This window comes from Lineus longissimus, chromosome 1 (assembly GCF_910592395.1).
Source record: "Lineus longissimus chromosome 1, tnLinLong1.2, whole genome shotgun sequence".
Taxonomy (NCBI): Eukaryota; Metazoa; Nemertea; class Pilidiophora; order Heteronemertea; family Lineidae; genus Lineus; species Lineus longissimus.
In genome coordinates, this window is record NC_088308.1 from 12,077,449 (window position 1) to 12,092,798 (window position 15,350).

The window sequence follows — 15,350 nt, forward strand, 5'->3', positions numbered from 1 at the left end:
TCGTTGATGTAATTTCGTGTAGGGAAATAGCCGGTGCAGAAACCAACGAGAAAGTTGAAAATGTAGAGTATTAAATCGCCTTAAATCCTAGTCATCTGCTTTGATTAGCGATGCTTTGTCATAAAGATGTGTTTCTTGATACATGTGTATGCCCCTTTTTGCAGTAATTTGTCTCGAAACCAAATAGTAGAAATGTCGGATGAATTGTTTACATCTGAGTTCTGACCCTTTGTATGCATACATGTATGTATGTATTGTATGTACCGGGTTGTACAAATGTTATACAGGCCTAGCCCCATCCTGAACTTCAGGCTACCACGCGGGACTTCATCTTGATCCTCAATGTTTCGAGATCGCTAAATCACTCGCCAAAAACCTTTATATTTTCCACCTCAGAAGCTGTCCCCAACCCTCGCCCTCAACTCGCATTCAACGCTTACCATTCAGAACGGCCCCTGGTCAAAACGGCCCTGCTTTAATAGAGTCAAAACGGCCCCGGGTCAAAACCACCCTGGGTAGTACTCGTTTATAGTGGTAGTTCGGGGTGGCCAAGGCCTTGAGCAGAGTGTAGTTCAAGTTGAGGGTGTCAGCTGAGGGTATTCCATCCTGAGGAAATCTTTTCAAGAGATACTTTTAAAGTCTTTGATGGCAGGGTCTATAGAGCGAGCGCAAGTATAGTTCAAATTACAGTGCTCTGGACACGACATGTTTTTTAGTCAGAAGTGAGAAGGGTGTGGGGTATCTGTCAACTACCCTGTTAACTCCCAGTGACAGGAAGGAACAGAAACTACTCTCTGCTCAACTACCCTCTGCTCAAGGCCCTGGCCACCCCTAACTACCACTAAACTACCCAGGGCCGTTTTGACCCGGGGCCGATTTGACTTGGGGCCGTTTTGACTCTATTAAAGCAGGGCCGTTTTGACCAGGGGCCATTCTGACTTGATACCCATTCAACTATGAATGCATTGAAGAGTGGCGGTTCTTTAGTCAACCGATCACCTTTTTTTGGGCCGTGAACGGGGGACTCCTTCCTAGTCTATCTTAATGGTAAAAGTCAAAGACGCCAGACATTGGGTGATATGAATAAAGACTAGCAAATGCTTTTACTCCGGTTTTGTACAGGAAGGCCTAGTGACAGTATAAATGTACATGGAGAATTAGATAAAAGCATTTCCTAGTCTTTATTCATATCACCCAATGGCTCGAGAGGCATTTTCTGGCATCATTCATTGACCCCAAGGAGGATACCGCGGTGACGTCACGGCTTTTCCAAGATGGCGCTGCATATTGTAAACAAACTCGATCCACGGCCAAGGGAAAATCAAGTCATCAAAAAAGTTATCAAATCAGAGTTATTAGTACTTTTCTGCTATGAAATAAGTCTTCAGACAATAAGCTATCATTTGAATAATGAAAAGTGCTGTTTTGATGGGGAAAAATAGGGTTTTTTAAACCAAATAGCCGGCACCGATCTTCCAAAATTAGCGATGGTTTCAAAACAGTCTCCCAGATATGGGGCAATCTCTTCATTATCATAATGGGATTTGGAGGCATGTTTACAGATTTTACAAGTTTGAGACCTGTAATACCTAAAACTCGCATAGATCCCCATAGATCCCCTCTATTTGTCGAGTTAGCGCCCCTGTAAGATCATGCATTTTCGGACACTAGAACGAAATCTTCCTGCGGATATCGCGGTTTCGGTGATGATTTAAGGAGAAATTGACTGTTCTTAGAGTTGTATGGGACAGAAATGAGTTCATAATTCATGAATACATGAATATATTATGATATGGGCGGGCTTCTAAGTCAAAACAATAACAAACTCAACTGCATCTCTACCGTGTATCGCGTAGTGCATTGCCTAGTGTATTTCGTAGTGTATTTTAGCGGAGACATTATTTCCCATAATTTCCGCACTTTGGCCACGCCAAACATCTTTTTTATTCGTGGAAGTTAATCTGCTCTGTAAATTTTATTCTACACAGGAAGAATCCATACTAGGTATTGCAATATTTCATGTCTATTGGTGTTTTTGTGTACAGGAGCGCACCAGACAGTGAGACGTGGAGATGTGTTCAGCGCTGGTGCTGTCAGTAGACTGAATCTGATTGGCCATAGCGATCACTAATATGGGTCGGGATCACGTGATGTGACGTCACCGCGGTATCCTCCTTGCATTGACCCTGAAGATCTAGGCCTATTGTAAAATGTAAAGATGGTTTGTTGGTCTGACCCTAGGTGGTACCGGCGACTGCATATCTGGAAAAGGGCCTATTCTATTACTGGTACAGGGAGGTCAGTAGCCCAGGCAGCCCACAGGCCCGTTTGGCCTGATGAAGCCTAGTTACCAGGATTATCAGGCTAAACAATAGACAACCTGCGAAACTTAATATTGGCCATTTTGAAAATGCCCTTTCACAGGCAACGTCTAATTACCATGGTATAAAAGTATAATCTTGTATACAAAGACGTGTACAAGCTCATTCAAGCAATTTACTTGAAGTTGTCCATGTCTTCAAATGTTCATGATATTTTAAATGCTTTTGGTGATGATTTGATTTAAAACATGACTTTTATGTCAGGGTAATCTTACGCTGCCTGTGAAAAGGCCTTTTGAAAATGGCAGAAATATATTTTCGCGTACTGTCTATGGGATAAGTTAATCCCATTGTTTAGCCCGATAATCCCGCTAACTAGGCTTCAGGGGCCTGTGGCTGCAGTAGTAATAATCCGGTTCTGAAAGTTTTTGACATTTTCGCAATTTCCACGACAATACGATTTAAAGTGGTGATAATTCATGTTTTGCCATGGTGCAGGGGAAACGGGTACAGTACAGGGTATATGAAAAGTACTAATTTGTGGTAGTTATAGCTGATTTTTTACTATCCCAGGAGAACGAATTTCTGCCTACAACCCTGTGCCCATTAAACGGATTGTAAAAAATACACCAACAATTGTATTAGTTGGACCATTGCCAAAACAGGCAAGGAGGTTGGACAAAGTGAGATCAGTGTTGACCTTTGCACTCTTTAAGTTTTCATTGGCGCTGTGATTGGAGCACGTGCTGAGATAACAGGAAAATCGATGGAATCCGTCATGGGTATGTGGATCTCGATAGTGGTGACGCAAACCCCAAATCGTCTACTCCAAGTCGTCACAGGGTAGATCCATGTCTCCAGGAAGTGCCTTACTTGTGCATCATTCCATATGGAAAGGATTGACACATGGAGAGTTAACTCGAAGTCAAATCAGAAAAGCGTGATAATTGAATTTTTCCTTGTTTTGTGCAATTTGTTGATGGTAACTACTTGTGGAAATTAGGAGATGATTTGGCAGCCAATAGCTGGGTAATATTGTCCTTAATAATACCAATGGTTCTTTAATGAAAAACCATTTGACCGTGTGTATGTCGTGTGTTTTTTAATGGTGGCATAAAAGATAACAACAACCTTTAAATTGTTTTTGCAGGACACGAAGTCGAAGTCCAACCCGCAATGCAGACAAACACGAGAAAGATAAGGATAAGAGCAAAGATAAAGATAAAGAGAGGAGACGGAGGTCTTCATCCAGTAGCTCCTCTGGGAGCAGCAGGTAATCATTGAGATAAGCTGTCCTCATCAGCGCTAAAAGTCCGATCAGCAACCTCGACAAAAATTGCAGCCAATAAAACGTCAGTATGTCATGTGCATCAAAAATTGCAACTTATAACTGCAACAGAAATAAAATCGGCCAGGCTAGTTTTTGTATTGTTCACAAAAATGCCAACAATCTCAGTTTGCCTGATCCAAATTATACAAAGCAGAACTCGTGAATTTGAAGGTGGCTGAGCATATCCCTTGTTCAAACTTTTTACTTGTGATGTTCACCTTGAAGGCTAACATTACAATTAACATGAGTTAAAACCGAACTTAATCCAGCGCCATCCCCATTCTCTTCAGAACTTGTAATGTTGCTGCCAAAACGTGTCTCACACTTGTTTTTATTTATTCCATGCCGTTTCATTGGAATAAAACAACAAAAGGTGGGTACTGTATTCTTTTTTCTGGCAAATTGAAATTGGGTGTGGTTTTGGTGTCATTTCCATTGTGTGTTTCTGAAAACATTATTTTTACAAACATCAGCTAACAGAGAATGTGACTTGGTCTAAAAATAGTACAAAAACTTTTTCCCAAACCACACTCAATATTTCAATGTCATTTTGCTTCATCCATTCCAAGGCTTGGTAAAATTGTAGCACTTAGATTACTTGTTTCTTGTCAATGCCCAACTGCCTACTGGGATTTATTTTGTGAGACACTCCGTTACAGTGGGGTACATCCGGCACCTTCTAATATCTGTTGTGTCTGGCCTGATGTCCAGCAGGCATCAATTCTGTTACCTTGTACAAGACTTCTTGACATTCAACGTGTTCAGTGGAGTTGTTGCCAAGCAATTTTGCGCAGGTTTTTTACATGTTTTTTGAAAAAGGTCTATATGTACTTGTCTTCTGAGCCACCAAATCACTGATGTACAATTTCAAAACGTCCATCTGGCATATGGTTGTCAAGGTAAAAGGACAATTGGGAAAACTTAACATTAAATGTACCCTGCCCAACTAGGGCATATGATTCTTAAAGAGCAAACAGGACTCAATTGAGGCTACAGGCCCAATCCCATGTCTGAACTGGCTGATGAGAAACAAATAATCAAATTCATTGGCCTTGTCACCCCAGTTCATCAGTATTCACACATCATTTGTTCAACACTTGGTCATGTTGGTGTCCATTCAACGGTATTGTGTTTGTCTTTGTTGGATTTCGAAATCATTCGAATATCGAGAAATTGAGTGATAGACAATGAAAACATTCCCATCTGGTAATCATGCTCCAGCTCAACAAAGTTTCTCATCTTGTTCAGCACAATATCAAAGCAAAGGCCTTCTTCCCAGGGATCAAAGTTCACGACCGCGTCTCGAAAATAAAAAATGTGACTTGAGTTTAAGTAACCGCTTACTCGCACCGTGCGATTTGAAAAGAAAGATCTTTTTGCGACCTGCTTTTAACTGTGATCAGCTAATATCCATGCAATCAAAACTACAATAAACGGGAGTATCGAGTGTCACAATGGTTGAGGATTTTCTCTTGGATGATTCATATTTAATTAGCAAAGCAGAAAATCTCTAACTGTCATGTTAGCATGCACTTCGCGTCGTTCAGTCCCGGTGGGTTCCACGTGTTGCGCGGCAACCATTGATCAAGGGTCATTATGATAGCGCGCGCCATCTAACAGCAACGCAACGAGTGAACAATCTGTCGTCTGCACCAGTGCATGCCACAATGTAGCGCAAAACAGCAAATTTCTTTACTTTTGGGAAGAAGTAACCTTAGAGTAGAGTATCGTTGTCACATCGTCGTCCTCCTGTAGATGGTCTGTTGGGTACCCCTTGGAGGAATTATAGGCCTAAAGACGGTATAACTCCTCCAAGGGTATCCTATCCTATTGGAGAACTCTTGGTAACTGGTTATAGCTCAAGGAAGAAGTGGAGAAACCTAGCGGCGAAGTGAGAGATTGTGCTTCAAATGATAATTTATGCGCCCATACCCTTCATAGTGGTCCAGCATGCATCGCAAATTCATGACTGCCATTTTCTGGTCATTTCTTTGGTCTGGATATTCCCGCCACTCAAACCTTGTTCCCCCAATATCGATCAATAGAGCATCGGCACTAGCATGGGATTGTAACAAACGGGAAACGAGGTCACATTGTCGATGAGGTGATACTTAGTAATCATTGTATATCGCGCACAGGTCGTCTGCCTAGACCAGTACATGGCTATAGTACATAGTATAGGCCATGGTTAGCATTTGCAGCCATAGGGAGTGGTCGTTTTGATTCCTGTTGCATGCTTTCATTGGCACTTTTCAACTCAAGTAGAAGACTATTTCAATCTCGCGAGGAGCATAAAGATAGGCCATGTATGATGAATTTGATGCTGATCGGTCGTCTTATCCGTAGCGAAAAAGGCATGAAAAAAATGGCACGAAAATACCAGAAGGTGGGAAAATATTTGCGACTTGGGTTTGCAAAATGCGACTACGATGATGACAAAAGTTTGAACAATGCGACAAACATGGTAAAGAAAGTGAACTTTGATCCCTGCTTCCCACGCCTAATTTGTTTTCCCACACAAATGTGGTCGTTATCTGGAGAACTGGTGTGTCTGCTGATATGTGAGATACTGGTTAGCTGGGGTGCTTACATGTATGTCAGGTGCAGTCTTGCTAATCTCATGTAGGGAAACACTGTAAGTGTAACCACTAACCAGTCTGTGTGTGTAATGTATTACGAATGTGATAATTATGTAGCCTTATTATTTTCCTTCTTAAAACAATCTAAGTATCAGGGCTTTCCAGACTGATCATTTTAGCAGCTCTTGTCGGGGTGCAGTGCTGACCCTGTGGTCCGCCGAGACAAGTTAACCCCCCCCCCCCCCAAAAGGTGTTTTCTTTTTTGGTTCACCGTAGGGGAGTCTATACAACACCGCAGTGTCCGTCGTATCCTATTTCTAAAACAGTGGCACGTTTCTTAACCGCTAGGGCTATGGACTCAAAACTTTGTTTGCATGACCCCCTAGGTCAGATGACATTTGACACTGAATTTCGGTCCGGTCTATTCTTGACTTGGCCAGTAGGGGGCCAAAACTGAAAACATAAATAGTGTGATATCTCACTTATTACTGATTAGTTGTTGGTAAAAAATTTATGGTAGATACTCTTAGCAAGGATACATCACATATGGTACGGGTTTTCGATTTGACCTACTTGTCAAGGTCACAGAGGTCAAATGGCGTAAATTGGCCATTTGAGCGTAACTGTGGCACGTTTCTTTACCAATAAAGCTATGAACTTGAAATTTGGTACACATGACTCCCTACATCATATAACATCTGACACCGAATTTCGGGCTGATCTGATTCTCGACTTGGCCACCAGGGGGCCAAAACTAAAAAAAGTAAAAAGTGCAATATCTCGCTTAATAGTGACGTGTTTTCAATTTTATTTTTATGGTAGGTACTCAGAGAGCAGTGATGCATCACATATCCTACGGGTTTTCGATTTGACCTTATTTTCAAGGTCACAGAGGTCAAATGGTGTGAATTGGCCATTTGTGTGTAACTATGGCACGTTTCTTAACCCATTTGGCGCCAGACGTCTAAAATTAAATGCAGCTTTTCTCTCAGAGGTTTTTGCAGTTTTTCACATTTTCAACCATGCTTTGGTTTTTGCACAAATGAGATAGAACAAGTTGGAGATGATGTATTACAAGTAATATTTATTTTGATCGTTAGAACATGATGGACATGTTACAACATATTTTTCTCCAAAAATGTAAAAAATAGTGAAAATTAACCCCCCCTGACCCGGACCATGACCAAAAATCAATGAAACTTAATTTTGGTGCCCATATTGCCTGTATAGGCATGAATTGTTGGGTACATGTCAGCAACATTAGTTACAGCTTACAGATTACCCCAACTCCACCTCACCTCATCATCATTACAGTGAATAAAACCAAAGCAATGCACCTGCAACACCTTTAGCTATCTTGGGGGCGTGGCAGGGCACCCACCCCCCACCCCCAACCACACCCTCAATCACTACACAACGATAAAATCAACCCGAACACAGATCGTCTGCTTTAGTTCAAAATTGGCGCCAAATGGCAAGAAGCATGCACGAAAACTTGTGCAAAACTTACTTCGTCAATTTCGTCATAACCCCCTTCGACATCCATATCTGACCCCCCCCCCCTGGTCCCCCCAGGGGTCCTCCTCATCATCCCCACTCTCATTGGCATCATAATCACTCTCGTCAAGGTTCGCCAACACATCTTGAACGGACAATAGATGATTCGCCATTGTACACGAAGTACGCTTACAATCGAATTTCTGTGTCGCAGTAAGCTAGGTCAAACCTCGGGCACCCGAACTTCAACTTCAAAATACACTCAATCGTTCCACACGACCATATGAAAAAAATGCATGAATTATGATGATAAGGATGCCAGCCACCTGGAATCGATGTTGGTGTTTGGTTGTTGTCGCCACAAGTGTTCCATAACGGCCTCTAAAGTTCAGGGCGGCTTAGGGCGATACGGCACAAAATGAACAGGGCGGCATAGGGCGATACGGCGCCTAATGGGTTAACCACTAAAGCTATGAACTTTAAACTTGGTACACATGACCCCCTAGGTCAGATGACCTGTGACACTGATTTTCGGTCCGGTCTGATACTAACTTGGCGACCAGGGGGCCAAAACCAAAAATTTGAATATCTCGCTTATTACTGATTAGTTTTTGATAAAAAATTTATGGTAGATACTCTTAGCAAGGATACATCACATATGGTACAGGTTTTTGATTTGACGTACTTGTCAAGGTCACAGAGGTCAAATGGCGTAAATTGGCCATTTGAGCATAACTGTGGCACGTTTGTTAACCCCTAAGGCTATGAACTTTAGACTTCGTACAAATGACCCCCTAGGTCAGCTGGCCTCTGACCCTGAATTTCAGTCTGGTCTGATTCTCAACTTGGCCACCAGGGGGCCAAAAGTGAAAACCTAGAAAGTGTGATATCTCGCATAGTGATTCGTTTTCAATAACATTTTTATCGTCGGTTCTCCTAGCAAGGATACATCACATATCATATGATTTGACCTGCTTTTCAAGGTCACAGAGGTCAAATGGCGTAAATTGGTCGTTTGAGTGTAACTATTGCATGTTTCTTTACCACTAAAGCTATGAACTTGAAATTTGGTACACATGATTCCCTACGTCAATGACTCCCTACATCATGTAACCTCGGACACCGAATTTCGATCTGATCTGGTACTCAACTTGGCCACCAGGGGGCCAAAACTAAAACAGGTAAAAAGTGCAATATATCGTTTATTAGTGACTTGTTTTTGATGATATTTTTCAGTGTTCTCGCCAGGATTTCAATCAATGGCCGGAGGCCAGCTCCTATATGCGCTGCAGGCGCATTTTTGGCGGGGGGGTCCGGGGGCCCTCCCCTGGAAAAATTTTGAAACCAAGATGCTCTGAGGTGCAATTTCAGGCCTAATTGTGATGATATAAAACGACATTGCAGCGTTAGTATCGTAGGCAAAATTTTTTGGTTCACGGCAATTTGCGGCGTGTCGGCGGGAGGGACGCATGGCGGGGTATCCACGTAAATACCAGTATTCAAACCGTTACATGCGCAGGGCTGTTTACTTGTACGTTTTAACCGTATTTTGTACGTTTTCCGATGTTTGTGCACCGCTGTACGGTCGGGTACACTATATTATTATACGGAGAGATAAAAAGTTGTGTTTGTACGGGCACTCAACATAAAATAACCACCTGAAGACAGTTTATACGATAAAAAAGTGAAGTTGTACGAATAAAAAATTCCCTGGTTCCAAAAAAAGTTTTTGATCCCCCTTGCCCTCCCCGCTTGCTCCTTGGACCCCGACATCGTCAAAGCACATGGTATTTTGTAACCAGATAGCGGCGCCAAATATAGATGCGCAGTAGCCAACTGCGCATCCCGCAGCCCGCGGATGCGCAGTAACCAACTGCGCAAGCCCTATGCTTCTTCATGATGACATGATGATGATCGACGCTTCTATACATGTACAATGTTTACTTTATTAAAAATTTGTAGAGGCCTTCTTCTCATTTGATCCCGTTGTACCCTGTATATCAATTGAAAGAGACTGCTGATTTTACGCCGACAGCTATTATCATCCACCTGCGGCACACCTGCAAGCACTCTTTTGACATAATTAAAAACAACCGCCCCGCTCTGCCGCTAGCCGATCGTACAGGTGCGCATTTGTCCACTCCCCTGACCTCGTTGCCAAGGCTACGGGTGATTGTTATTGGCCGACCGTCGTCTGCCGGAACACGTGGATAGTAATGGTAGTAGGCCCTACTGCTGTACCGGGTAGTTGAGATGGCTGGCAGTCGTGTTGCGGTGGGATAATGATCGTTGAGTGACGGCGGAATGTTTATATGCGATATTTACGGCTGTGTTTGTGTAACTATTGGCTTGGATTTAAGCATGGCGGAGGTGAATTTAAAGAGGGCGGCTGCAAATTTAACAGGGCGGGCTAATTTTAGACAGGGCGCATTTTCACTGCTCAAATTTAAATTTCAAGTTTAAATGGCCTGGCGAGAACACTGCATGTGGCATGTTTCTTAACCAGGATGAATTCCTAACCACCAAATATCTATGCCATGTATGCGTTGAGCACAATGGCCCCTGGTTGTTTAATTTAAAATACATTAACATCCTGATTTCAAAATGTGCATTTCAATTTTTTGTGTTCTTTTATTTTTCAGTGCTCGTTCTGGCAGTCATTCTAGATCTAGTTCATCCAGTTCCAGCTCCAGCGGTAGTTCAAGCAGTGGCAGCTCCAGCTCTGGTAGTAGTTCAAGGTCATCATCAAGTTCATCATCACGCTCCAGAAGTCGCAAGAGACAAAGATCTGAGTCTGGATCGTAAGTAAAATGATTTTCTGAATCATTTCCAAATTGGCTGCTGTTGATTGAGCAGTGTTTTCCACTACCTATTTTGGTTCGGTGGGCCACTAGTCCAAAATTAAATTTTTACATTTACCACCAGACCATTTTAACATACCACTATGGACCATTATCTTTGAAGCTGTAATGGTTTTTCTTTAAAAAAATGTTAGACCAGACCACTTCTCAGACCAAAAATTTCTTTCAACCAGAACACTATAGTTAAAGAAAACTTTTTACCTCAACAAATCTGAGCTTACCAACTGACCAAAGAAAAATTGAGTGGAGAACACAGATGGAGATATTTATCACTTTATGGCTTCTTGAATTAACGTCTTTGTCGCAGCATAGGATTTTCATCATGCGTACTGTCCAATGCAAGTAATCCATTTTTTGTGTGTTGGATGTTGACTAATATCACTCAAGAAAAGTACCAAACCCTACCTACTAATAATTCTGTAACTTCTCTTTCAGACCCAGTAGGAAGAAGAAGGAACGTAGTCCAACCCCAAAGCCAACCAAGGTGCACATTGGTCGCCTGACACGTAATGTCAACAAGGATCACCTGGTGGAAATATTCGCAACATACGGAACAATAAAATCCATCGATTTCCCAAATGACAGAATGCATCCAAATTTTGCACGGCCATTTGCATACATTGAATATGAAAAGCCTGAAGAGGCTGAAAAAGCAATAAAGTATATGGATGGAGGTAAGTATTGTGTGCCTTGTAGTATAGTTTCTTTTTGGTGTGTAAGTTTTACCAGTTTCTTACTTCTTACACTAAAAAAAAGTGCTGTTAATGTGGCATATAATCATCAATGACAAGATGAAGAATTCCAGCAGAGTTCCCACTTCATTTGTTTTAAACAGGCTCACCATAAGATAGGGTTTACCAGTTAGCAATCATTTTCTGAAATTTATAACAGCCGTACAAGATGTATTTAAATATCCCTAGTGTGGCAAGAAAGGTGTTTTTGTCTGTGAAGGCCAGCCACATTATGTAACAGGATTGTGTTGCTTTCCTGCTATGTCATGTATGTTGCCTTGGCTGTATGGATTGGAAGTTGCTGAATGCCAGTTGAACCACTTATACAAGAGTCATGTTTAAAAACACAGAACAAGATATGTCCCTGGAACGGAAAGAATTTGGTTGCAGACTTTACTTATAAAAAACAAAGACATAGCTACAGCAAACTAGAGTAAAAAAATAACTTCAAGTTCCTTCTCTCTATTTCTCAAGGTCAGATTGATGGCCAGGAGGTCACTGCTGCTGGCATTTTAGCCCCACGCCCCAATCGAGGTCCTCGCAGGCATTCACCCCCTAGAAGAGGGCCGCCTCCAAGATGGGGTGGAGGAGGAGGCGGAGGAGGAGGAGGAGGTGGAGGAAGGAACTCGCCACCAAGATATAACAGAGGAAGGAGGTAAGCATACTTCCGTACTTGTTAACCTGACACAAGTGGGCCAAGTGTAAAAGTTTGTGATTCACTAAGACATGAAGGCAAGGGGCGATTTTTATCTACAGTCCCAAAACCTGTTTACTCAGTCGACGACAGAAGTAATGTTGATGTTAAGTCCTGAGGCATTCTCCAAATGTCGTCAATGGTGATCATCGTTGCCAAGTCTCACTCAATCTACTGTCTCTGCCACAGTTGGTTCCCCAACCACCTTTTAACAATGGGAACAATCGATGGCCAACAATGGTCATAATGGGACGTATCTAAGGTTGGATACGCATGCGCACAATATCATTGCGTGTTCTACTTTTTGAAAATGGTGGGCGAGAATACGATCCATTCATAAAACTAAAAACAAATCAAAACAGGTTTTTCATTGCGAGGGCGACGCCAAGGTAGGTCACATGCCTGAGGTAATAGTTTCATGCGAGAAACCTGCATAAATACACAAATCCTGTTTGAAGTGAGGCGAAATAGCGCCGTGATCAGTTGTGCTGTCACCTGATCACGGATCATGGCAGCACTGGGCGCCCATGACTGCGCCATTCATTGTTAAAATCTATCTTTATTACTCATCTGTTTGACACGAATACACTTCACAGTGTTATGAAAAAAACTATCACGACATCCGGCCAGAGACCTCTATTAGCCAGCGTGTACATTCTGTGTACATTTTAATGAATATAGGTTGGTGAAAAAAGTACACCAAGGGTGCTTTATTTCCCACCAAATTTTATATGTGTTTTGAAGAGGCTTTTATCGAAATAATAGTAAAAATTCAAAACATTCCAATACCGATTGCCTGAGAAAAATTGATTTGTGTACAGCATTGCCGTCAATCCGTCTCTCGCGGACTGATATGGGCCTATTAGAATACAAGTTCTAAACTGGTCAGTGAGACAATATTTCCTTAAATTAATTATCAAAAAGTATATCCCCGTTATGGCCTGGCTCTGTAGATTAAGAATCCACCAAAGATTGAAGAATAAATCCACTTTCACCCGTCACAGTCATGTATTTACCACAGCTTCACAGTTCAGTACGGACTTTGTGTCAGTGCCACACTTCCGCCTGTGGATGAATACATGTCTCTGCCCATCCTTAAAATGTTTGTTTATCGAAACATAAGAAAGCTTTTCAACCCATGTTACAAGCAGCGCACTATACACACTGGATCAGTGTGTGGACGATCAAACTGGCAGAGGGACTAGGTGAGAATTTCAACGGGTTTTTGTAAAATTCGACATTACGGACCGAAGATCGGGAGATTGGTCCAGAGGTTACTTCTGCAAGTGAAATTTACTGAAGGAGATAACGCTTATTGGAGCTAAAGCTGGCATTTGTCTTTAAGGCTGATTCAGCAAGGGGCCCAGGAGTTTGTATTGATTTATTTTAATAAATTAATACGGCCACATAATTTATTCTTATTTGGTACTTTTGCTGTGTTTGCCCATTTAGTGTTCTATGTTGTTATGTCATTGCCTACACTTTTGGCGGACACTGAAAAATTACTTGTCTGACATGGCTTGAGGGGAGCTCCAATCTGTGTTCCAAATTTAATATCCAGATATGTCATTTTTGCCTACTTTTTGCATTTGACTGCGTTCACATGAATGATGTCATTATCATAAGTGCCAGTCCGGCAGTATCTTGATTCGCCCCTACTTTAGCCTACCCAAGCTTGCTGGGATCTTATAGAGTCATCTAGATTTTGTGTAGAAATACTAGAATAGGAAATTGACCATGACTTTCTTTTCCAGATCTCCCCCACAACGTCGCCCCAATCGCCGTCGTTCCTGGTCAAGGTCAAGGTCACGCTCTCCAGCACGTAGGAGGAGATACAGCCGATCAAGTTCCAGTTCGTCTGGTTCTTCACGATGAAAAGTATTTGAAAGGGTCCAGAAATCATGATTAAGGATCGATCATATAACACTCTTCAGATTGTATTATTTCAATAGGAATTGAATGTTTAACACATTTTAAAACACTGAATATTTGGTTTTAAACTGAAAATAGTCTGAAAAATTGCCTGGCAGCCATGTTTCTTTGTGGTATTAGCTGTCTCAGATGAAGGTGTGCCTGGCACACAACTCTGACTATACAGAGTGGCTCAATAAAAACGTTACACTTACAAAATGGTTAATATCTATGACAATTTTGGCATTTACCTCAAATATACATATGTACTTGAAGAGCAAGCTCTCTCGATTAATTTGACACCCGCTGATTCAAAATCCTTCCATGGTTGACTGCGCAGGACAGATTTTATTGACTCGTGTGTAATCTGACTTGCGCCAACCTTTGATTGGTTGAACAGGGCAAAGGACAAAGAGGAAGCAATCTTGAATATTTTAAATTTTATTCACAGTTGAAGATTGACATTTAACAGATTCATTTTGTAATTTTCCTATTTGTGTTCAACTGTGAATAAAATTAAATGTTGGGAATGCTTCCTCTTTGTCCTGTTTAACCATTGAGAAGTTGGCGGAAGTGAGACTTCACATGAGTCAATAAAATCTGTCCTGTGCAGTCAACCATGGAAGGATTATGATTCTGCTGGTGTCAAGTTAATCGAGAGAGCTTGCTCTTCAAGTACATATGTATGTTTGAGGATGAATGCCAAAATAATAAAAGATATTAACCGTTCTGTAAGCGTAACATTTTTATTGAGCCACTGTAAAGTATCAATTTCAGTCCAGAATACAAATAATTTAAAAGTGGGTTAAAACGGCGTGAATACGTGTAGGCCTAGTTAATAAGTACAGTACAGTTCCCTTGCTATAATAAGCTGCAAAAGGCCTGAGCACCTTATTAAAGGGGTTCCCAACATAGGAGGTTCACCCCAGCGTTTTTTTAGTACATCAATATTTGCAATGCCAGCTGTCTTTTATTCCAAGCGTCGGTAAATTGAAAAGAATGGTGTATTTGGTTGATGACATGGTTCAGTTTGGAAGAGCTGGTGGCAATTGGACTAATTTTTACCACATATGCAGTATCCCAAAAACGGGAGGCTTATTGTTTGGATGATGTAACAAACTGTCACACATAAATGTATAGAGATAATCTCAATATTCAACAGGCACTTAATTGTGTTTGTCCACTTTAATTAATCATGTTTTTAAGATCTGACTACTTGGGTCTGGACTTTCGGAATAAAAGGGAACAGCATGATCCTTTCATGGATGCAGCTCAATACAAAATTGTTAGTAGAACTCAATCACTGCTATTTCTGTAAGTGTAATAAAACATACTTGTAGAATATGTCATGAGAAAGAATAATATCATTGGGATAAATTTTAAACCTCTTTTATGGAATGAAAGATTGTTGATTTTAACATAAATT

General features: G+C 41.5%; 1 protein-coding gene across 3 annotated transcripts; it reads left to right on the plus strand.

Annotated features, from left to right (window-relative positions):
• Position 1: 1 nt before the first annotated feature.
• LOC135488324 (RNA-binding protein with serine-rich domain 1-like) lies at positions 2-13,912 on the plus strand. Of its 3 annotated transcripts, none has more exons than XM_064772888.1 (6): positions 2-62; positions 3,472-3,594; positions 10,370-10,528; positions 11,024-11,262; positions 11,794-11,974; positions 13,768-13,912. In XM_064772888.1, coding segments are annotated over exons 1-6 (825 nt in total). In that variant the 5' UTR covers positions 2-60; the 3' UTR covers positions 13,889-13,912. The 3 variants fall into 3 exon arrangements, with proteins under 3 accessions (XP_064628958.1, XP_064628967.1, XP_064628977.1); XM_064772897.1 differs by having other exon boundaries at positions 10,409-10,528; XM_064772907.1 differs by having other exon boundaries at positions 10,415-10,528.
• The last annotated feature ends 1,438 nt before the right edge of the window (positions 13,913-15,350 follow it).

What these genes read in the sequence shown, in the direction of transcription:
- LOC135488324 (XM_064772888.1), top strand. An exon ending in AGCTCCTCTGGGAGCAGCAG is followed by an intron (nt 3,595 to 10,369) that starts GTAATCATTGAG and finishes TTTATTTTTCAG; the next exon opens with TGCTCGTTCTGGCAGTCATT. An exon ending in AGATATAACAGAGGAAGGAG is followed by an intron (nt 11,975 to 13,767) that starts GTAAGCATACTT and finishes TTTCTTTTCCAG; the next exon opens with ATCTCCCCCACAACGTCGCC.